General features: G+C 46.6%; 1 protein-coding gene and 1 non-coding gene across 8 annotated transcripts in view; both read left to right on the plus strand.

The window, feature by feature from the left end:
* Positions 1-23,444, plus strand: part of ANO1 (anoctamin 1) — a 143,470-nt gene that overhangs the window by 94,447 nt on the left and 25,579 nt on the right. For all 7 annotated transcript variants that reach the window (XM_083164552.1, XM_083164554.1, XM_083164556.1 and 4 more), the window contains 8 exons: positions 11,102-11,200; positions 13,516-13,667; positions 15,965-16,019; positions 16,584-16,635; positions 20,339-20,394; positions 20,710-20,748; positions 22,848-22,912; positions 23,018-23,152. In XM_083164552.1, the coding sequence (XP_083020678.1) occupies positions 11,102-11,200; positions 13,516-13,667; positions 15,965-16,019; positions 16,584-16,635; positions 20,339-20,394; positions 20,710-20,748; positions 22,848-22,912; positions 23,018-23,152 (653 nt within the window). The remainder of the gene's footprint in view (positions 1-11,101; positions 11,201-13,515; positions 13,668-15,964; positions 16,020-16,583; positions 16,636-20,338; positions 20,395-20,709; positions 20,749-22,847; positions 22,913-23,017; positions 23,153-23,444) is intronic.
* Positions 3,470-3,664, plus strand: LOC146046467 (U2 spliceosomal RNA). The gene has a single exon (XR_014465900.1). It is a non-coding gene; the product is annotated as a U2 spliceosomal RNA (small nuclear RNA).

Genomic DNA, 23,444 nt, shown 5'->3' on the forward strand with positions numbered 1-23,444 from the left:
AGATCACCTAGCTGGTGCACAGCTGTAGTCATTACTATCTGTCACATTCCGCAGATCACCTAGCTGGTGCACAGCTGTAGTCATTACTAACTGTCACATTTCCCAGGTCACCTAGCTGGTGCACAGCTGTAGTCATTACTATCTGTCACATTCCCCAGATCACCTAGCTCGTGCACAGCTGTAGTCATTACTAACTGTCACATTCCCCAGATCACCTAGCTGGTGCACAGCTGTAGTCATTACTAACTGTCACATTCCCCAGGTCACCTAGCTGGTGCACAGCTGTAGTCATTACTAACTGTCACATTCCCCAGGTCACCTAGCTGGTGCACAGCTGTAGTCATTACTAACTGTCACATTCCCCAGGTCACCTAGCTGGTGCACAGCTGTAGTCATTACTATCTGTCACATTCCCCAGATCACCTAGATCGTGCACAGCTGTAGTCATTACTAACTGTCACATTCCCCAGATCACCTAGCTGGTGCACAGCTGTAGTCATTACTAACTGTCACATTCCCCAGGTCACCTAGCTGGTGCACAGCTGTAGTCATTACTAACGGTCACATTCCCCAGGTCACCTAGCTGGTGCACAGCTGTAGTCATTACTAACGGTCACATTCCCCAGGTCACCTAGCTGGTGCACAGCTGTAGTCATTACTAACGGTCACATTCCCCAGGTCACCTAGCTGGTGCACAGCTGTAGTCATTACTAACTGTCACATTCCCCAGATCACCTAGCTGGTGCACAGCTGTAGTCATTACTAACTGTCACATTCCCCAGATCACCTAGCTTGGGCCCAGGTGTAGTCATTACTAACTGTCACATTCCCCAGATCACCTAGCTGGTGCACAGCTGTAGTCATTACTAACTGTCACATTCCCCAGATCACCTAGCTGGTGCACAGCTGTAGTCATTACTAACTGTCACATTATCAAACCTGCTGCAGTCATTCTTACTATAGACCCACAGGTTGCCTGAGACTCATGAACTGTTGGTAGATCTTGAGGACAGGGTTGGCCACCCTTGGTCCATGTCCCGTAAATCCAACAAACCACACCCGCTTCCTCCTGGGAGCCACAAGGACTTTGAACCTTTTTGTGGCGGTGGGTGATTAAACAAAATAAAATCTAAGTCAAAAAGGTAAAATATCATATATATATATATATATATATATATATATACACACCCTGATGGGTGATTACTATGTGAAATCCCCCCCCCCCCCCCCCCCCCCCATTGTTAACGCCACCCCAGTAACGGCAACCCGAAGCGTGTCGAGCGGCGGCGGTACGCGTCCTCCGACCTTTTCATACCCCCACTATCCACGTCGGCGTGGAGTTTGACTTTCTATATAGTGTGGCGAGCGGACGCGGAATATATGTGAAGTAATCTGCGTTCACTCGCCACGCTTCGGGCTCGGAGGCTCGCTGCGCTCGCCACACTATATAAAATCAACTCCACGCCGACGTGGGGGTATAAAAAGGTCAGAGGACGCGTACCGCCGCCACTTGCGGGCTCGCGGCGCTCGCCACGTTTCGAGTTGGCATTGATAGTGGGGTGGCGTTAACAATGGGGGGCCATTTAACATAGTAATTACCTATCAGGGTGGGTGTACAATAAAAAATCGGGTCTGGGGGGGGCATTTAACTTGGGAATCAGGCATCTGGGTGCCTGTACAAATATGATTTGCATGCAATGCGGCGCGATTTTTTGTAAAATAGAGTGCCCAGATAATACACAAGTACCCATCCCAGAGTTATTGGGATCGGGAGGGGGGGTGACAAATCCCAATAACTGTGGGATGATTGTCGACATGCACAGGTTTAGAAAACAGACATTTTTGTTTTTCATGTTTGTGAGGAATCAGCCCATTGCCGTTTGCACGAGGAAATTACCAGATTTTCACTCGTTACTGTTCTGTTTCTCCTAAAGAACCACCAAGCATAATATAGAGGTTGGTTCTCCTAAACGAGGTGCTGATAACATTCACAGATATTCTAAGTAAATACAGACTGTAGAACCAGTGCAGCTATTGGTGATAAGGCCGCCGTCATATTCAGAGGCAATCAGCAAGAGCATTGGAGGAAACTTCACCTTCTGCAGAAAGTGACCGCTAACAGAGGACAGCAGCTTGCACCCAGTGACTTAGCGCTCCAAATAGAACGTAAAAATGTGTGTGTATAAAATGAGAGTGTGTATGTACATATATATAAGCTCAATAGTGCTGTCCTATATGGCATCTTGGGTATTCAGCTGTGTGGTCATCTAATGGAAGGATTCCTATACCGCACACTGGGAGTGTTCCTCTCCCGGGCTACGCGATAGCATGGCAGCTATGGGATCGTCCTGTGGTTTCCTTTACTTTCTGGCAAGTCAGCAGGCTGTGGGCACTCTCGCAGCGCTCTGCTCCTTCCAAGTCCTGTGGTGGTTTTACAGCTTGCTAACTATAGCAGTTATACAGCCTCGCAGACATGACAGTAAAACATTTCTGTGGAGCCTGAGACGGCTCCGGGTCTGCTGTATACGAACGTTTCTCTTGTATGTCCATCTGGTGTCTGACGTTGTGCGCAGGACCCCGGCCAGTGCTAGGACAGAAGAACCTGAGTCTGTTCCACCAGTTCAGGCCACAAACATTTATTTTTAAATGTATTTATTTTTAATCCAATTTAATTCTCTTGGCTGGTTTTAAGAGGTACCTCAGGTGGGCGCAGGGAGGACCTAGCACATGCTGACTTGTCTGTGGGTGACATGGCAACCGAAGGTACAGGAAATACATGCAGAAGAAAGTCCAGTACTATGAAATTGTCGAAACTCCACTCTTAGGGGGTGATTCGGGTTGGTCGCACAGCACATTTAGTTTACTAATGGGCAAAACCATGTGCACTGCAGGTGGGGCAGATGTTACTTGTGCAGAGAGTTAGATTTGGGTGGGGTGTGTATTTCAAACTGATATCTACTGTTGATCGCAGTGTAAAAATAAAGCAGCCAGTATTTACCCTGCACAGAAACAAAAGAACTCACACAAATCTAACTCTCTGCCGGGAGTGAAAAGAGGTGGGGCAAGAGTGGATACTTGTTTGGGGGCATGGCCAGAGCGATTTCACCATTTAGCCAAGCCCCTCAAAATGCAATGCTGTTTTTAAGGCAATGCACTGCGGTGGGCGTGGCTAAAACTGTGCTATTTGCATAATTTGACCCAACGGGGGGTTGTGGGAGCCGGGCGGCTTTCCGGAAGGGCTGCTCCTCTTTCCGGGGGCCGGGAGAGGGACCCGATTTCTGGGAACCATCCCGACCTTTCCCTGGGTATAGGCAACCCTGTGTTGAGAGCATGCTGGTAACTGGTTTACCCTCTGATGGCTCCCATGTTCTGTACACTGTGTCAGGTTGGAATGAATGTGGCACATGTCTGGAAATGTTAATGACTGCACCTGTGCACCAGCCAGGTGGACTGAGTACATTTCCCAGGTATCGCTTCTCGGCCTTTTGGCTAAGATCAAGTGTAGTATCTGTTCTTATCAGTGGGTATGGACTGAGTAGCTGCTCTGATGGGCGGAGGGTGTGGGACCCCTCTTTTTTGCCTGGGAGTGGTGAAAAGTCTGGCTGAGTACCTTCACCTCTGCCAGTGGTAGGAGGTGTTGTTTCCGTAAATCCACTGGTGAGAGGGGGGGAGAAACACTGGGCCTAGTAGTTTGGCTCTCTTGACGGGGTTCGTAGCCCCCGAAGGATGAGACAGCGAAAGGCTCAGTCTAGTATCCATTCCCAAGGAGCGGAGAAAGGCTGGGACTGAGTAGATGGCTCCTGTTCCAGAGGTTCATAGCCTCTGATGGGGAGACCGCGAAAGGCCCAGCTTAGTACCTTAACCTTGGGATCGGAGAAACACTGAGACTGAGTAGATTGCTCTTCCGAGGGTGTCGCAGCCCCTAAGGGAGTCAGTCGAAAAGCCCAGTGGAGTACCCATTCCCATGCCAAGGGCTGGAAAATGCCCTACGATGGGAACAGAGAAACCTTGGTCGGACGCTGATCGGTCGGTTGCTTGGAGTCAGAGGCTGCACTGTGCCCCCGGGGAAACTCTGGGGTGCCGAACATGCACGGGTGATCCCAAAATAACCATGCACTAGTAAGCACTTGCACTGCGCACTTCCCTTCAGGTAGCGCTGCACGTCCTTACCTCGTCCTTTTGGATGGGGTAGGACAATTTTTCACACCCCCACCCCGGCCTTCTGGCTAGGGTATCTTTATTATTTATTTCTCTTCCCCCTCTCACGTTCGTCACTTTTCACGTTCCTTGTTTTTTGTAGTTTTGTCACTTTTTTTGGGTAGTGTGGTCGACCCTTACGGGCCTTCCATTTCCCCAATGTGCCGAAGCTCTCGCCTTTTGGGGAGAGCTTCGTGCCCCCGAGGACGACCCCCGAGCAGCAAGGCGGAGGAAAGTCTATTGAGGGTCTCTCCAAACCTTCGGGTGCGGAGGACCCACCATCCTAACCCTTCCGGGGGTTGAGGAAAAAGGTTCTCTCTAAGCTTCGGCGAAGTGGGCCCACCGTTCCCTATTTTCCCCTTTTCGGCCTTATGGTTGAGAGGGGTTAGGAGAAAAACGGGGCCCGTCTCCTTCGGGAGATAAGCCCATTCGATCGCACGGCCCCCTTTGCACGTGTTTAGGCACAGCACTGGTGGTAGGGAGCACACCTCGGGCTCCTGAGTTTTTTTTTTTTTTTTCAAACTAGTTGTAGTAGGGTGGGACTGAGAACTAGTATCTGCTGCGCAGTGAAACCGGGACATGCCTGGGCTTGCAATTAATGTTACCTTTAACATTTACACTCAAAATAAAGAAAAAAAGCCAAACCTCAAAACAAAATCAGCCAAATACAATCTAATATTAAACTGGTTAGAATGCTAAGAATATTTACTCCGAAGTAGAACTTTCCATGGGCGATTTAAGAGAGGAGCAGGTCCTTGTGCAGCCTCTTCAGTCCGGACGGGATGGGATCATTTGGTCTACAGCATAATGGTCGACAGTCATTAGGTCGACATGGGAATGGGTCGACATGTTTCTAGGTCGATGAGTCATTAGTTCGACAATGTTTAGGTCGACAGTCAAAAGGTCGACATGGGGTTTTTCACTTTTTTTTTACCTGAATGTCAACACAGTAGACATGGACACAGTTTAAAGTGCACCGCATCCCCTTACATTGCTCGCTACGCTCGACACACTATTTTATTCTCCCGCCACGCCCTAGTGGATGGTAGGGCATAAAATACTGCCTGTCGGCACATGTCGGCTCAAAAAAACAGTGAAAAACCCCATGTCGACCTTTTGACTGTCAACCTAAACCATGTTGAACTTATGACCTTTCGACCTAGAACCATGTCGACCTTTTCCTATGTTGACCTTTTCCCATGTCGACCTAATGGTGTCGACCTAATGACCATCATGCTGTAGACCAAATAACTGCATCCTGTCCGGGCCCCCCTCTCTCTGCCGGCCGCAGTGCTTTGCCATGCAGCACAATAGTCTGAGCACTAGACTGCTCACTCTACTGCACATGCACAGACCTCCGAAAAATGGTGGAATATGAGTTTTTACTGCAGAGAGGTAAGTAATAAAAAATGGGTGCAGTGTGGGTCCCCCTGGGACTCAGCAACACATTACACATACTTCGCTACTTTTTTGCTCTGGGAGAAGCCCAGAAGAGAAGACCAGATACTGCTGCCAGGAGGGGCGGGACTCGGCTGATGTCTGCAAACCCCGCCCCCATGCCACTGAGGGCCATTCCGGAAGGGTAGTCAAGTATGACATTTGCACCCATTATAAATACACTACTGGAACGTTTCAATCCTCGGCTGATACATTTGGTATATCATACCCTCCAACATGACCCATTCCATTCGGTACACAATGCTCTGTTCCTGGACGTCCCTTGTAATATATGATTGCCATCACCTGTGTTGAAACACCCTTCTCTTCAATTACCTAGTTCCACACAGGTGCTGGCAATCATACATTACCAGGGACGTCCAGAAACAGAGCATTGTGTACCGAATCGGAATGGGTCATGTTGGAGGGTATGGTATATGTTAGATCCATTTGCACAACCAGCAGTGTAATGAGATGTGATGAAGGCTGACCACCCCGGGTAAGTAGACCTTGGTACAGTTACGCTCGTCTTTATATTCTGCCATAGAGAAATGTGCATTAAATATAATTCTACTAGATCAGTGGTATACGGCCTACACACATGCCGATATTAAGGCATTTTCTAAGCGATTTTGCTTAGTTTGGCAAAGTCGCTTAGCAAATGCCCTCACATCGGTGTATGTGTGGGGGCTATATCGGCAGCAGTGCGCGTCCCCGCGCGTCTTTATCGCTGGCCGAGATTGATGGACAGTGTCCATCAATCTCGGCATCGGCAGGGTTCTCCCACCGGAGAACACTGGCGCTGTCTGCTCTGTGTGTGGGCTGTCAGCTCTGTGTGCTAGGCGATAGCGGCGCAGCACAGCCCGACCTAGCATAGCAAGGTAGCCCTGCACACATCGCTATGTGTGTAGGGCCCAGTAGCCAACTCCAGTCCTCCAGAGCTACCAACAGTTCACATTTTCTAGACAACTAGCTGCTGCACAGGTGCACTCGTTACTCACTGACACATTTAAAAGATCCACAGGTGGAGCTAATTACTTCACTTATGATTCTGTGAGGAGATCTGGAAAACATTAACTGTTGGTAGCTCTCGAGGACTGGAGTTGGCTACCCCAGTACTAGATGAAAGCCTGTCAAAATGGTGGCAGCTGCAATTTGCTTTCACTTTGAGCTGTGACAGTTTTTACCCCACAAACTCTCCATCCCACCCCCACTCCTACCTCCAGTCTCTGTCTTCACAGCTCCCCCTCTCCATATCCAGCAAGTGTGAAACCAATCAGTGTACCTGCAAAATTGCTTTCACTTTCTGTTATAACATCGCTTGGCACACAAAGGAGTAATTTGGCCCCTCTAGTGGTCACTGGCAATACTTCACCTCATAGAAGTGAGGAGTATTTATCCTTTTATATATAGATAGCCTGCATCGGGGCCTTTGCATACATTGTTGCATTTAAACCTTAAAGGATGAGAGATCCTGGTCAGCCCTGTTTATTTGTGAACAAGCGAGGGATGGACATCGGAAGGCCACCATCGTGTGACGGCTGTGCTTCCGCCATCAAATTTTTTCCATGCGATGGTAACTAACGATCGCATCAAAAGAATTTCATAGAAAAAGAAATTAATTCCATTTGCGCACAGGCAAAAAAAAAAACAGTTTGCAAATGCGCAAAATCTGTGCAGCGTGGTCAGCCGCGGGTGACACTGGGGGCGGGACACAATACAAACATCGGGAACGCCACTGATTGTTAATCATTCGATGGCAGCAAATTTTGAAATGCTGCCATTGAATGGTAAAAAACACGAACTCAAATAAAAACATTGATGGTTTTAACCCATTGTGTTCTGATGCCCGTCCCTGGAACAAGCGACGGAGAACAGCACCTGGATCATAGCTGTCTTTCTGGCGCTGTTCCTGCATATTCCTCAGGCTTGTGCTGATGTCCCTGCTCAGTGTATGGCAGCGGTTATGTAACGTGGGAGGCGTTGGCCGGTACAGGGAGGCTTGTGTGGTGTAATAATGATAGCCTGTGGTCTGCTATGGCCGGCTATTCAAGTGCTCAATGGGGCTACTGTTGGGTTTACCAGGATGGGTTCAGTGAGTTTGAAGGCGGAATATTTCATAGCTCTGTGTCCATGTGTCTCCGGCCACAGTGTGTCACTGGTACTCCGAATATTGAAGTACAGGTACACCACCGATTTTCCGGCATCGTCCGTTCCAGTGCTACAATATAATATTACTAAATGAATAAACAGAGTAGTGTATGCAAACGGTTTATTACAGCTGTACCCAGCAGTGACACTTGCTCATGATGTGTGTTCCGCCCGTGTGCGGTACTTGCTGTGACCTTGGACGCCATAACAGCCCCACCGATGCTTCCTGCGTCACCTGCAGTGTCCGCGGAAGCTGTACCCACTGTCACTTGCACCTATTGCCCATGCGCAGAAAATGTTCCTTAACCTCTTTTAATCTGGACAAAGCAAAATTGTCCAGATTAAGAGTTTCTGGACCACACGGTTGCGGAAAATCAGTGGTGTACCTGTACCATCGTTTATTATTAGTTACTGTGTATTTATTTGCCTCGGTGCTGTGCTAACCACTATGCCACCATGCTGTTCATTCTCACTGGAGCTGAGCTGCAGCAAAACCATTGTGTGTAACTATACATACATCGGAGGTGGTTGTATTACTGTCCACAGTGTATTGTTCCCAGTGACCATCCAAGCTGCCTTCTATATGTTGACCGTAAATAGGCTGAAGGTCAATAGGTCGACCATTATTGGTCGGCAAGTTTAAAGATCAACACATGAAAATGATCGACATGGAAAAGGCCAACGTGAGTTTTTCACATTTTTATTTTAAAAAAAAAAGAGTTTTTTCTTACTTCGCTTTCCAAGTGGGCATAGAGTGAGATTATAATTGTCTACCAGAAGCATGGCGCGTGCAGTGGTCACTTATACGGTGTCCATGCCATCTTATGACGTCATAGATACCAGAAAAACATAAACTCATGTCAACCTTTGTCATATGTAGACCTTTTGCCTGTTGAAATAATTACTGTCGACTGTATGACCCATATTCCTGGTGATATGCTGGGGTGTGGATCGTTTTATCGACCACAATTAGGTTGACACCGTTGGGCCGAGAGGTGGCAAGGTCGACAGGGTTCTAGGTCGACATGGGACAAGGTCGACATGGGTTTTGGTCGACACATGCGGGTTTTTTACCCGAATGTCAACACAGTCGACATGGACACAGTTGGAAGTGAACCGCTGCGGCACGGTGCCTCTCTGCACTATTTTATTCTCCCACCACACCCTAGTGGATGGTAGGGCATGAAATACTGCCTGTCGGCTCAAAAAACAGTAAAAAAAAACCATGTCGACCTAATGACCTGTCGACCTAATGACCTGTCGACCTAACGCATGTGTCGACCTTGTCCCATTGTCGACCTTGTCCCATGTCGACCTAGACACCTGTTGACCATCACCCATGTGGACCTAGAACCCTGTCAACATTGCCACCTGTCGACCCAACAGTGTCGACCTAAGTGCTGTCAACAATACGACCGTATCCCATATGCTGTAAATGCTGATCTTGGTGATAAATTAATGCTTTCCTTGCTAATATTGCTTCCTCGTGTGAGTCTTCTTCTTTGTTTTCTTTTCATCTATCTATCTATCTATCTATCTATCTATCTATCTATCTATCTATCTTGTTTAGATCTCCATAGGACCGTAATGTGTGTAAATTGCGCACATTCCCATATTCCAGCCCTGAGTATTCCATGTGATTGTCGTTGTGATTCTATTGTGACCGTTCCGCTGTACGAGCCGCAATGCTGCCAACTTATATTGTGTTTGACGTTTGATCTTCATTATTTAGTAGCGATAATTGAGCCTTGATTTGTAGAAGAACCCGCAGGGAAAGGATCTTCCCTGTAACATAATTGGGGATTTATTCCAGCATGTTGCCATAATCTATCATCTTCCCAGTGCTTCTTGGATTTAGGGCCGTTGATCCGGTTATTGTATAAAACCCCTCTGATCACTATACAGTTATGCTGGTGTTGGTTACAGATGCGTCAGTGTTTAGGGATACGAAAAACGTAATGGCTGCATAGTCATGGAGGAGATTAAACATGATAGCTGGGTGTGACCTTAGAGGTCATGTGACATGGAGAGCCTATGGCTGCCTTGAATTTGGGTTGTTGGCTCTAATCATCACTCTGGGAGTAGGAGGAGTCTTCCTCTTCTTCCAGAAAATTTTCCCCGCCCTCCCTCCCCTAAATTTATTCTCTAGAGGGTTTGGGTTCGTAGTTTAATTGCGTTAGCTGTTAGGCGGGAAAGAGCGGCAAGTTATTGATTCAAGAGGTTTATCAAGTTATGTTATTGCGTATTGGGTCATGTTGCGGTGCGCTCGCCTCTCATTTGGCTTAGGCCTTCGCTAGATTACCCGACCGGGGATGGCGAACCCACTCGGAGGAGTGGGCAGCCAGTGCTGTGGGTTGAGTGGATACCGCTTTCTATGTTAGACCGATTATGCAGGGGTGTTGGGTGGAGCTTAGTTAAAAGCCGCTCTTTTCTGGGCCACCATTAAAAATACAAAAAATAAAATAAAAATAAATTAAAATAAACAAACAAATTAAAAACAAAAATTAGCATAAAAATTCTTTCTAAATAAAATTCAGCTAACAACTGTTCTGCCAAATTCAAGTCTCCGTGTCTTTATTTATTATATAGAAGTATAAGTGTTATGTGACATCAGAACATGCTTGGGGTCACACATCTGCTATTACAATGTTTAGGTCCTGCTGGTGGGAAATGTGACCTGGTATAAGTTATTTATATATTTCACACACCGTCCCTGGTGCGTTATAGAGAATATGCACCTCAGTCACTGACTCGCTATAAGGCCTGATTATGATAATCGCAACACGATCTGGGTGGTATATTAGCACAGAATGTGATTCTATTGGCAGGTTTGTACTTGGGGCGGCGAACGGGATCACGGGATAAAGCGTATGCAAAATGACCGCATACGATATATCGCATGCGATGGAGCTGCCGGGTCAGTTGAAGGGGTATCGCATTCGAGGCTAGCATGCGATACATCGCATAGTATATGGGCACCTTTAGGGGTATATTCCCTTAAGTGGAGATGTTTCCATAGCAACCATCCTATTTTATCCCCCCGCTTCAGTCACTTCAGCAGTCTCCGATTTGGTGTAGTTGTCGCTGTCTGGTTCGTGCTGGATGGCCGTGGGCACATGCCCTGCTAGAATAATCCCTTTCTCTCCCAAGAGTCAGGGACATCTCGCCCTCATCTGGGCATCTCATGGGCGTTACCTACAAGTACACAACGAAGCAATATTACAGTACACAGCTCACTGTCGTACATATAAGGAACTGTAACACAACTTTCCATTTTTGGATTTTTCACTGTAATTTTCTTTTTCTCCTGCCACAGACTAAAATGCACGGTGTGGGGTTCGTTAAGATCCACGCTCCCTGGAATGTCCTGTGCAGAGAAGCTGAGTTTATGAAACTCAAGATGCCCACCAAGAAGGTATGAGCGGCTGGGACTGCGCCCTGTAAATAACCCTGGACACATTTATATATAGTGACTGATGCATGGACTCTGCGGCTTCTATGAAATGATGATTTGTAGCAGACGGACAAGTCCTCTAAGAATAATGAATGTTTCTCTAATTAATATGCTAGTGTGCCCCTTAGTAACACACAGTACAGGCAGCCATTTCTCGTATTGACCCATATTCCTGACCTCTGGGCCCTGAAATTTGGTAAGCCTGCCCCATACACTCCAGCAGAATCGCAGTGCCGGTACTCTGCTCCTTGTCTTACCGTTTTATGCCATTTTTCCAGGTATTAAAGGGGCATCTATATCATTAATACCCCTTTTACACCACAGAGGATCGCACCTGGAGTCCAACCCAGCTTGAGACCCCTTTTACACTGGCGTCCCTAAACGGCATGATGCCAAGACTACCTGATATAGCAGCAATCTCCCTCTCTCCCTCATTAGTCTAGTAATCTCCCTCATGTCACCTAGTCCACATTACACTGTTACATCATAGTTACCTCCCCTCCTGCATTCTGCAGGAGACTCCCTGACATAGCAGCAATCTCCCTCTCTCCCTCATTAGTCTAGCATTCTCCCTCATGTCACCTAGCCCACATTACACTGTTACATCATAGTTACCTCCCCTCCTGCATTCTGCAGGAGACTCCCTGATATAACAGCAATCTCCCTCTCTCCCTCATTAGTCTAGCAATCTCCCTCATGTCGCCTAGCCCACATTACACTGTTACATCATAGTTACCTCCCCTCCTGCATTCTGCAGGAGACTACCTGATATAGCAGCAATCTCCCTCTCTCCCTCATTAGTCTAGCAATCTCCCTCATGTCGCCTAGCCCACATTACACTGTTACATCATAGTTACCTCCCCTCCTGCATTCTGCAAGAGACTCCCTGAAATAACAGCAATCTCCCTCTCTCCCTCATTAGTCTAGCAATCTCCCTCATGTCGCCTAGCCCACATTACACTGTTACATCATAGTTACCTCCCCTCCTGCATTCTGCAGGACACTCCCTGACATAGCAGCAATCTCCCTCTCTCCCTCATTAGTCTAGCAATCTCCCTCATGTCACCTAGCCCACATTACACTGTTACATCATAGTTACCTCCCCTCCTGCATTCTGCAGGAGACTCCCTGACATAGCAGCAATCTCCCTCTCTCCCTCATTAGTCTAGCAATATCCCTCATGTCACCTAGTCCACATTACACTGTTACATCATAGTTACCTCCCCTCCTGCATTCTAGAGGCGACTCCCTGACATAGCAGCAATCTCCCTCTCTCCCTCATTAGTCTAGCATTCTCCCTCATGTCACCTAGTCCACATTACACTGTTACATTTTTTGGGAAAAAAGGAATGAGAGATAGATACATTTACATTGAATCATCAGCGCCATTTCCCAGCACTTTACCAAGTCTCTTACTAACTGCTTTGGGGCTCATCTACATTTGGATATGTCATTATAAAAGATTCCTCTCAGATGTAGCAGTGCACACCCACGCTTCTAGGTGCCACGTTCACAATCTCTCCATATATGGAACTAGACACGCCCTTTTTTTGAGGAGCATGACAGGCCCCCTCAATGGGGCACTGTGCACAATTTTACTACCAACCATAATTTCCCTGAAACTAGTTTTCAAAAGTATGCCCCAGGTTACCCATTATTACTGCATTGTGAGCCCGGTTGAATCTGTGTCCAATCTTGCTCGATATCTGGGTGGAAATGCCAGGTTGCTCGACCTGAGTACAATATCCCATATTGCTGTGCATACATGTGCAATAACCTGGGATGTTTATGGCAGTGTAAAAGGAATAACTGTACATCTATCCCAACGTGTGGTGGATTCCTGGACCAGTGTAAAAATTGTCCAAGGGGACAAAGTTAAATCTGGACTCGATGGGGGCAATTTCAGTTTATTTTTCTGTGCCCATCACAGCAATTCAATTGTTGCACCAATCGAGCTCCCAGCGAAAAAGGGTTTAACTCCACTAAAATACTGCCCACAATGCTAAAAGTCCCTTTTGGGTGCCCACTTTGCACATTTCTGCCACCTCAGGCCTTGGACAGTACAATTTAATATACATCTGTATTTTGTTAAGATGGGAACCAATGTACAGATCTCCTAATTGTCCCAATGGTGATGGGACAGTCCTGGTTCATCCTTGTGACATTTCAGCAAGAAGGGGTTGTTTTTGTGTGGGACAATTAACTGCCCAATAAATGCACCTGGTCTTTGAGTTTTCCACACAAGGTTTAATAACAAGGTGCTGTCTGTATTCCAGGTGTATCACATAAACCAGACGCAAGGTCTGATGTACAAACTCAACTCTGTCCTCCAGAAAATCACTGAGCCAATTCAGCCCAAGGTGGCCAGTCACAGACCACAGACAGTCAAGCATCTCTCCTACCCGTTCTCCAGGGAGAAACAGCACCTGTAAGTATAGATAGAGCATGCCATTGCTGCGGCTGTATCGCTGGCTCCCAATCCCGGGGCGCTGCCATATTCATTCAATGCAACGTTTCAACGTTTGGGGATAGTAAATTGTTATTAAAATGGTGAATATGCTCCAAACGCACGAAGATTGGCTTCACACTTACCTACAGAGCATTTTTGCTATTTTTGTAGAATTTAGAGTTAATTCACCTTCAGTTTAGGACCCCCAACCTCTCTTCTCTGCATTTCTGTCATTGGAATCGCTGAGTTGCATAGAGAACAGAAGGTGTATAAGAAGAAATCCTGTGGTGTGCACATGGCTTGGGGGAGGAGGTTATTTTGATGTGGGTGTGGCTATGCAAATTGAGTGTGTGTGTGTATATAATTATCTAGGCCGGCGTCAGCTGTCCCTTAAATATTGCCGCCGTGGTGAGTGGCGTTTTTAGAGAAATAGAAAACAAAGGATAAGGGTTCAGCGACTAAAAAAAACCTGCACAGTGATAGTAAAAGATTCTATATTTATTAATATAAATATGTGCACATTGCACAGCACAGGAAATAGGTACTTTCAATACATGAAATGGATAAAAAAAAAAAAAAAATGAAGACAAAAAAAAATGCGTTTCGTCGATGTGACTTCATCAAGGGACACCTTGATGAAGTCACATCGACGAAATGCGTTGGGTACTGCCTGCTGACTCCTCCTTTAGATAAGTCACACTATCCTATATATTCCTGTTTTTTAAATATTTCTAAGAATTTAGAATTTTTTTTATCAGTTTCACATTCTGTGCAATGTGCACATATCACACACACATATATATATATATGTAGTATCTGGGCGCCCGATTTTTTGATTGTATGCCTTAACTTAACGCCACGCTTCGGGCTTGGTGGCTTGCTACGCTCGCCACAGGTTTATATCCAACTCCATGCCCACTTGGATAGTGGGGCAAGGAACAGGACCCCTTTTTCCCATTGAATTCCATGTTAAAATGGACTCAGACCATTTTAACATTGAATCCTATGGAAAAATCGGGTCCCATCGCATCGCATCCGATTTGGTCGCATGCGATGCGATGTGCCCGATCCGACCCGATTTCTAAATCGGGCGCCCAGATACTACATAAGTATATATATATATATATATATATATATATATATATATATATATATATATATATATATATATATATATATATATATATATATATATATATATATATATATATATATATATATATATGTGTGTATATACGGTGTAACATTCTAACCTGGTGACCAGCAAACATAACACAGATGTGTCCTTTCTTAAGGGGCCCATACACTATGCTGTGGTATGACATGCAGCCTTGCAAGCGATTCCTTGGCTACTGTCAAGTTAAAGGCTGGATTTGAAAAACAACAGATAGGAGCTGATTGGCTGCTGCATTCATCACCACCCACTTTATCACTTCACCAGGCTTAATACATCTGCCCCTCATAGTGGTTTTCACATAAGTTGTAATGATAAATCCACTACGCTACTCTCTAAGCATCCCGCTTGCGCCAGGCGCACTGTAGTGTAGCAAAGGATGCTAAAAAAGTGCCAAAATTACTTCTATAACGATCTCATAGCCCCCAATCGTTTTGTTAGTGGGCTTTTTTGCATGTCCTAGGCAAGTACCTTACAATTAGGGTGGCCAATCCCGGGATCGGGATCGGCGGGATCCCAGGATTTGAGTTTCCTATTTCGGGATTAGACTGCGCAGTCTAATGCCGGGCAGCGTCTGAGCACCCGCTCAGCCGTTGCCCGGCTTCTCCCGGTACCTGGCAGAGCAGCACTGTGTAGCGTGACGAGATCAGAGGTCACGCTGCGCAGGCAGGCAGAGGTCACGCCCGGCAGTATGAAGCCGACCGCCCGACTGGCCAGCGTGCCAGCCCACCCAGCCAGCCAGCAGCATAAACCACCCGTCCCCCCACCCAGCAACCCAACTCCTGGCTCCCGGCAGTATGAATCTGACTGCCCGGCAACCAACCCGGCAACCCAGCTGCACCTGCAAATGTAAGTAAATGCGGGACAGCCAGGGCGTTTTTTTTATTTTTATTTGGAAAGCCAATCCTGGGATCACGGGAATCCCAGGATTGAGCATTTTTCAATCCCGAATTCCGGGATTGAAAAAAATGCCCCGGGATTGGCTTCCGTACTTACAAATTAGTCCTCTAGGAATAGAGTAATACAGCAGGTGTGTATATTACAGAACCATCTGCCACTCCCAGCCGTCATTAACCTGGCTACTGTTTTGTACCCTCCTCAGGTTCGACATGTCCGACAAAGACGGGTTCTTTGACAGCAAAACAAGGAGTTCCATTGTAAGTGTTAAACACAGCAGCTATCCCTCGCTGAGCAGGTGTTAATTACACTCCAATTAGATTTTAGCACTTATAATCACACATACTGTATATATAGTGTGGCACTGATGTCACCTGGGGCGTGTATCTGCAGCGATGTCCCCATCTTGGGGGACCGTAACTATGGAAATTGCACATTATAGGTGGCTGGTCAATAAGGTCTAATAGAAACGTTGGTTTCTTTTGCATTATTTTTGTGGTGTCGTAAAAATGAAAAAGTTACTCTAAAGCAGTGGTTCCCAACCCTGGTCCTCAAGTACCCCCAACAGTGCACGTTTTCCAGGTCACCCGGCAGGTGCACTCATTATTCAGGAACATTTGAAAAGATCCACAAGTGGAGCTAATTATAGCACTTGTGATTCTGTGTGCAGACCTGCACAACGTGCACTGGTGGCGGTACTTGAGGACCAGGGTTGGGAACCACTGCTCTAGAGCAGAACTTCTGTTTAGCTGGACCTCACAATAAGCTCTGTGTCTTGTATAGCCGGTACGGGCAACACACTGACGCCCTTCTTGTTCTCCCAGGTGTATGAAATCCTGAAACGGACTACGTGTACAAAAGCCAAGTACAGTATGGGTGAGCACCGGTCCATGTTCTATTCTGTCCGAACAGGTCATGTACTAGATCTCACCCTCTGAGGTATTGCAGATGGGCCAGGGAGGGGGGTAAATCTAAAATGTGACTGCTGGGCTGGCATTATAGGGCCTGCAGAATCTATATCACTAAGTTTCCATCTAAAATACTTGCAGACAAGTGTCCTTTTCGGTGCTGATTTGCTTTAAAGAAATGCATTCTGTGAGATTGTATTCTGGATATAAGGAAAGAATACTGCAGGGGTCCGGGGTACGTTGGAGGGGGGTTTGGGTCCGAAACTGTTGCAGTCACAATACAGACGGTCAGGTTGCTGACAACGGAACCTGAATGATCTTGGTTAGTATCTGAAGGAAACCCCTATCCCCAATCCTAACCCACCCCTTCTACAGGGGGCTAACCGCCTAGCCACCTGCATTCCCCTCTACCCCGCAGCCCAATCGCCTCCATCATCACAGCCTAACCCTCCCAATAGAGACTAATCCTAACCCCAATACCTACTGTCGGGATTCCGCTGTCCGTATCCTGACCGCATCCGGTGCAAGAGAGATGGGGTTCATTTATCCTAGGGTGTAGGGGAGTGCGTACACTCCGGTAATTGTGGGGCTGATTCTTTTGTGAGTGCGGAGCAAAACCAGATAAAGCAAGTAACTTCCCACCTGGACAAACCATGCCGCGCTGCAATGCGTGTATTCCTGTTGCATGCAGAGTATATACTGGCTGCTAGTGCATGCAGCCGCTCGTGCTGGACCATCTTATTCTTCCACTGGGATATAGATCGGAGGTTACATGCGCTCACACACAAAGCTCTGGATACTGTATATTTCCCCGGCACTGTTATTCCAAGGTGCAGAAGCTGCACACTATGTGATAAAGGCAGACTATGCACGATAACGATATTATCAATGTGTACCCATTATAGTGTTAACGATGTGCGCTCCCAAAGGATAACCCCTGCCGTCTGAGCATACGGTCAAATCTGACAATATCATCAAGTGCTGCTTGTTCTTCAGGGGTTCCCCGTGATGTCACTGAACGATATCGTTGAGTGGTTTTTATTTTTTTAGACCTGCTCACACAGTGGGGTGTGTGTGTGTGTGTGTGTGTGTGTGATACCTGCACAGGAGGTGAGGACCCTCCCCCCACCCACGCACATACGATGCGTCATTGCGCGTTCTGCAATGCCTGGTTTATGGAAGAGCTCAGTCACCTGCTATTGATGTCCTGAGGAGGTGTTTCCTCACCCAGCACACCTTCTCCCGGCATCTAATCCGTGCATTGTGGAAGCACTGCGCCCCTGATTAGTCACCGCCAGACATACACTGATCTCCTGTATCCCTGCAGGCACTCGGCTTTCCCACCTTGTTGGCTTTCTAAGAACGGATTGTCTGATCCACTTCCCACGCCCTCTCCTGGAATCATGTTCTGAAAACTCACTGTGCTCCATTCATGCTATTTACAGCGGAGGATTCAGGCTGCAAACATGACCAGTGTGTATGAATCACCCCACCGTATACACCCTATGCAGAATATGCTGCACACCGTCCGTTTCAGCGGTATATTGAAGCTTGGATAAGTGATAAAGTGGCCGGTGATAACGCAGCAGCCACTCGGCTCCTAACTGTCAAGTCCCAGACAGGGCATGGCAAATGGCAGTTGGGGGCAAACTGGCAGCTGCGCTATCTCTGGAAACTTTATCACTTCACCAGGCTTAATACATCTGCCCCTCAGTAATTGCAACAGTAGAACAGTAATATGTTGTAGAGGCAACACTGACCTAGAACTAGAAGAGGGAGCCGGCTGCCCCGCCGTGCCGGACTTCCCATGTGTAAGTTGCACAGTAGAGGTCAACATCGGAAGACATAAGCTCAAGCCAGCGCATCAAAATGGGTCAATGGTATAACCATCGATGGTTACCAATTCTTTATAAGGAGTCGGATCGAGTAGGTTGAATCCTAAGAATGGTCAACATACACTAGACATTGACAGAAGGTTGACACAAGCAAAACGTCGACATAAACATGGTCGTAACAGGAAAAGGTCAAAAAAATTTCATGATTTTTTTACCGACTTGTTCATACGTTACCATCCCAGTGGATGTGGAGGGGGAATACAATAGTGTGCCGAGGGGATGTGGTACACTTACACAGTTGTCCATGTCGACACCGAAAGCAGTGAAAAACTTGAGTCGACCTTTTCCTGTGTTGACCATATTCATGTCGACCTTTTGCTTGCATTACCCTAGGTGGACAGTGACAGTCGGTCATTTCAGCCATTCTTAGGTGTCGACCTACTCATAATTGATTGTCGACCTAAACATAATTGACCATTTATCCTAGAACCAATGATCTCACTCTGTAGAATGTTGCGTCCGGGATTTATTAGGCTGTCGCTCGCCGTTGCAGATTTCATGCTGATATTGACTTTTCGGACTAGAAACCAATTAGTAAAAGCAAACAGAACATAAAGAAAATCTAAAACCCCACCCACCTATAATACAGCGTTCGGGAGTTAATATTTGGAAACAATTAAACATGTAGCCAGGAGCTCAGACCTTCCCTCCGCACAACGCAGCAGATTCTCATTCCTATAAATGGGGTCCTCCGTGAGTCTGCCGGCCCTCCGACGCACAGGCCTGTCCGAATGAGGAATAGTTCCTGTGTTGTGGAGCGAGCTGACCCGCGTTCGCCACAGTTCTCCCGCTAGAAGAGAAAAAATGCAGCTAAACATAGGATAATTATACAGCTGACTGTGAATAACACGTTGTGAGAGTGAGGATGTGACTGCCGGACGTAATGACAGCTGCCTGCACTATCATTAGCTTTAATAATAAACCAGACTCGTCCTTTTCATGGAGGATCACAGCATGCCGTCCTAGGGATCCCTACAGAAGAAATATTCCAGAACCTGCACATTGGAATTTACATCTGGTCTGTACTAGAGAGTTACAGACAATCCTTTTACCATAGCGCTCCTTGTGCCATGTACTTTGGGCCCCTCGTTCTCCCTGTGTAATTGGCTTCAATGCTGCTGTCAGACTCCTTTTCCTCTCGTACTACATCTGCTTACCCTCTCCCACAAGCCGTACACTCTAAAGCTGCCCTTCCACTTCAGAACACAATTCAAGATTCTCTCACTCGCGTAGAGTCCTTCCCCATTTCTGATCTTCCCACCATTTTCACTCCACAAATACAGGCCACCTCTTCTGCCAACTGATTACTTCCTCCCATCTCCAAGATTTTGCACATTAGGTTCCCTACCTCTGGAATTCTCTCCCTTTAACTCTCTGCCTCCATACAAAACTGGCTGTGAAGACCCGCTTCATCAAAGCCAGTCATCTCTTATCCTTGTCCTCTTTATCCCCTCTGTTCAATGCTCATTGTCTACCCCATCTGTGTCACCCCTCTCTCTCATGAGCAGACCCTTCTTCCTGTGTGTTCTTCTCCGTCCTTTATTTATACAGTCATCTACTTCATACTCCCTACAGCGGCACCTAACCATTGGTTTCTGCCCTCCTGCTATGTATTGGAGTGTTACGATGCAGCCATGTTTATAACCATGTACGTGTATTGTAAGTCATTGTGGGGTTTTTTCTTGCACGTTTATGAACTTTGTTAGACGCTATGGAACACTTGTGGCGTCCTATAAATAATACACAGTATAAACAATGTTTTTATTTATTATACAGGTATAACCAGTCTACTTGCTAATGGTGTGTACAGTGCTGCATATCCTCTGCATGATGTGAGTATTTGGGAGACCACTATGGGGTCATTTTCTATTTTAAGTTTCTGCTGCTGATTTTCAATTGGGAGCAAACTGAGAAAATAACAAACACAATGCTGCACTACAAGCGCTTACTTGCCTTCTCTTCTACATGTGGCATCCATGAAAAGGCTAGTGAAGCGGGCATGATAAGGAGGAGGGTAGCGGCGGACTCCCAGAGCTGAATGGATGGCGCTGGGAAAATAGACTTGAATTTGCTTTATTTAGCCCCGCTCCCCACTCATGACCTGTAACGCAGTGTTCTTACCTGAGTAATATGTTTCCTGTTTACAGGGAGACTACGACAATGATGAAGAGCCCAATGATCGGAAGGTGAGTACCCCTGTTTAGTGCTTTGAGTCTGTAGTCCTGACAGCATTGCATAGGTTACCCTATAAGTGGGGGAATGGGAAAATCTAGCACCCCCGCATTTGCTTAACAACTGTGTCCGTGCTCAAATTGGAAAGCCAAATAAATTGTGGGCATCCATCCATTTACTTCCAGTTATACCTGCAGGTACCGCACTTGTTTTGGCAAAGCCAAAATCCTAATTCTTTCCATCTTACGCTGAAATTGTTAGGTTGACATTTTTTTTAAAACCCAGAAGCAAAGATGTCATCAGCGGCAATATGAATGCGTTCTCATCTGTGAGGTGTAGGAAACGGAGCAGAGATGGTCCCGGGGCTGTAGGGGCAAACTAGGCACATGCCCGGGCAGCACTGTCGGAGGGGAAGCCTTCTGTTCTTAAAATTCTTTCTTTTTTTTATTGCTGCTTTTTTACCAACCAATGTTTCTCCAGCTAGAGCGGGGATGGGGGACCCTTTGGCCCTCCAGCTGCTGTTGAACTACACACCCCAGCATGCCCTGCTACAGTTTTGCTATTTGGTCATGATAAAACTGTTGCAGGGCATGCTGGGATGTGTAGTTCAACAACAACTGGAGGGCCAAAGGTTCCCCATTCCTGAGCTTGAACTAGAAGAAATTAGAGTATTATATGAATACGGGCGACACGGTCCCTCAATGTCTAAGGTAGCAACGTCTATTAATATGGATCTTCTAGGACAGTGATAAAGAAGTTTGGCTATCCAGCTGTTGTTGAACTACACATCCCAGCATTCATAGATCCATATTAATAGACGGTGCCACCTTAGACATTGAGGGAAAGTGTTGCCCGTGTTCATATAATACTCCCATCTCTACTCGGTCTAGCTCAGGAATGGGGAACATTTTGCCCTCCAGTTGTTGCTGAACTTCGCATCCCAGCATGCCCTGCAACCGTTTTAGCATGTCCAAATAGCAAAACTGTTGCAGGGCATGCTGGGAAGTATAGTTCAGCAACAGCTGGGGTGCCACAAGTTCTCCATCACTGAAATCTATGACCTCATAACCGTTCTGTGACCCGCACAGGGTTACCGCCGGCAAGTGACACTTTACAATCTCTGTCCAACCGCACAGAAATGGAAACGCATCTTGCTGCTAGTTCTCCCGTTCCTGGTCCTGAACATTACCATGAGTGCAGCGTGGGTGTTCTCAGATTGATGGGAAAATTAAACATTGATCTCTGTGTGCTATTAAAGGGGTGTTCTCTGGCGGATACTGTCAGTAAACCAACAGGAGGTTTCTTTGCAGATGTGGCTCATTGTTACACACCGGCCAAAATCCACAGCGCTTTAATCCCAGACGATCTAACGTTCCGCAGCTTAACAGCAGCCAGGCAATAGGAGAAATACATTTATTTCGTTTTCAGTAGAACCGGGAAGGTTACGGGCCAGTGTAACTTGCTGTGCGTTGAGCTAGCAATCATGATAGCTACAGGGGCTGAGAGGACGGGACGGTCTTCAGGTATGCACTAGTTGTGGCGAATAGCACGTAAGATGGCGATTAAGGCGGATGGCTTTTGCCCGGATCTATTTTTATACGTTAGCAAGTAACCTTGTGACACTGGATAAATTAACACATTTATTGCAAAACACTTGTGTAGGTGGCTCTTGCAGCTCCGTCTTTCCTGGGAACCAGAGTTCCACACTGGGGGTTCCAGACTCTCCGTAATGGTTTTGTTGAGTTGGGTTTTGATTGTGTAAATAAACATGAGTATTGTTTGTTGCGTCAACTTCTGTAGAGCGTGGTTCAAATATGTAATATGTAAATATTTCTAGTCCCTTACAACGAGCTTTTAGCCATTCGGCTCAGACTCTATGGAACTCACTTCCCTGCACAGTCTGAGAGGCCCCCACTCTAGAATCCTTCAAAAACAGACTCAAGACTTTCCTGTTTACTCAAGCATTTCTGTACTTCCCTTAACTATCATTTATAAACACTTTTATGTACTTCATTGTTCCTGTACTGTATTACATTTAATCTATCTGTTAAGCGCCTTAAGTCCTATTCGAGAAAGAGCGCTATATAAAGTTATTATTATTATTACATTTCAGCTCTTGTGTGATGAGTGGGCCAGCTACGGTGTGTTCTACAAGTATCAGCCCATCGACCTTGTCCGGTAAGTGCCCTGCAGGCAGTGCCGGGGGAAGGTGGTGAAGGGGCCGGGCTACTGCGATGATGTGTTGGAAGAAGCAGATTTTTAATGATTTGTTCCTTTTCTCAGGAAATATTTTGGTGAGAAGATTGCCTTATACTTCGCCTGGCTGGGAGTGTACACTCAGATGCTTATCCCGGCTTCCCTCGTCGGGATCATTGTATTCCTTTACGGATGTGCCACTGTAGATTACGACATCCCAAGGTACGCTCTAAGTTTTTGGAAGAATTACCTCTAGACGGTGGCGTAAGTTCGTCCCAGTTGCCCGAAGCAAGATCATCTCCAGTAACAAAGGTCATGAGTTCTAATACAGGGTGTGAGGGCTTTCGATTAACGGATTCAAACTTATAGGGGGGGAGAGGTGCCCCCTTGGGACCAGGAGCCCAGCGGCAGAGGACTCCATTGTCGCCCAGTTACGCCTCTCTAGAGATGACTCATTTCACTGATCAATGTAGAAATGAGTGTTTAGAAGTAGGGTTGGCCAGCGGTGAAGTTT

This window comes from Crinia signifera, chromosome 11 (assembly GCF_055691185.1).
Source record: "Crinia signifera chromosome 11, ASM5569118v1, whole genome shotgun sequence".
Taxonomy (NCBI): domain Eukaryota; kingdom Metazoa; phylum Chordata; class Amphibia; order Anura; family Myobatrachidae; genus Crinia; species Crinia signifera.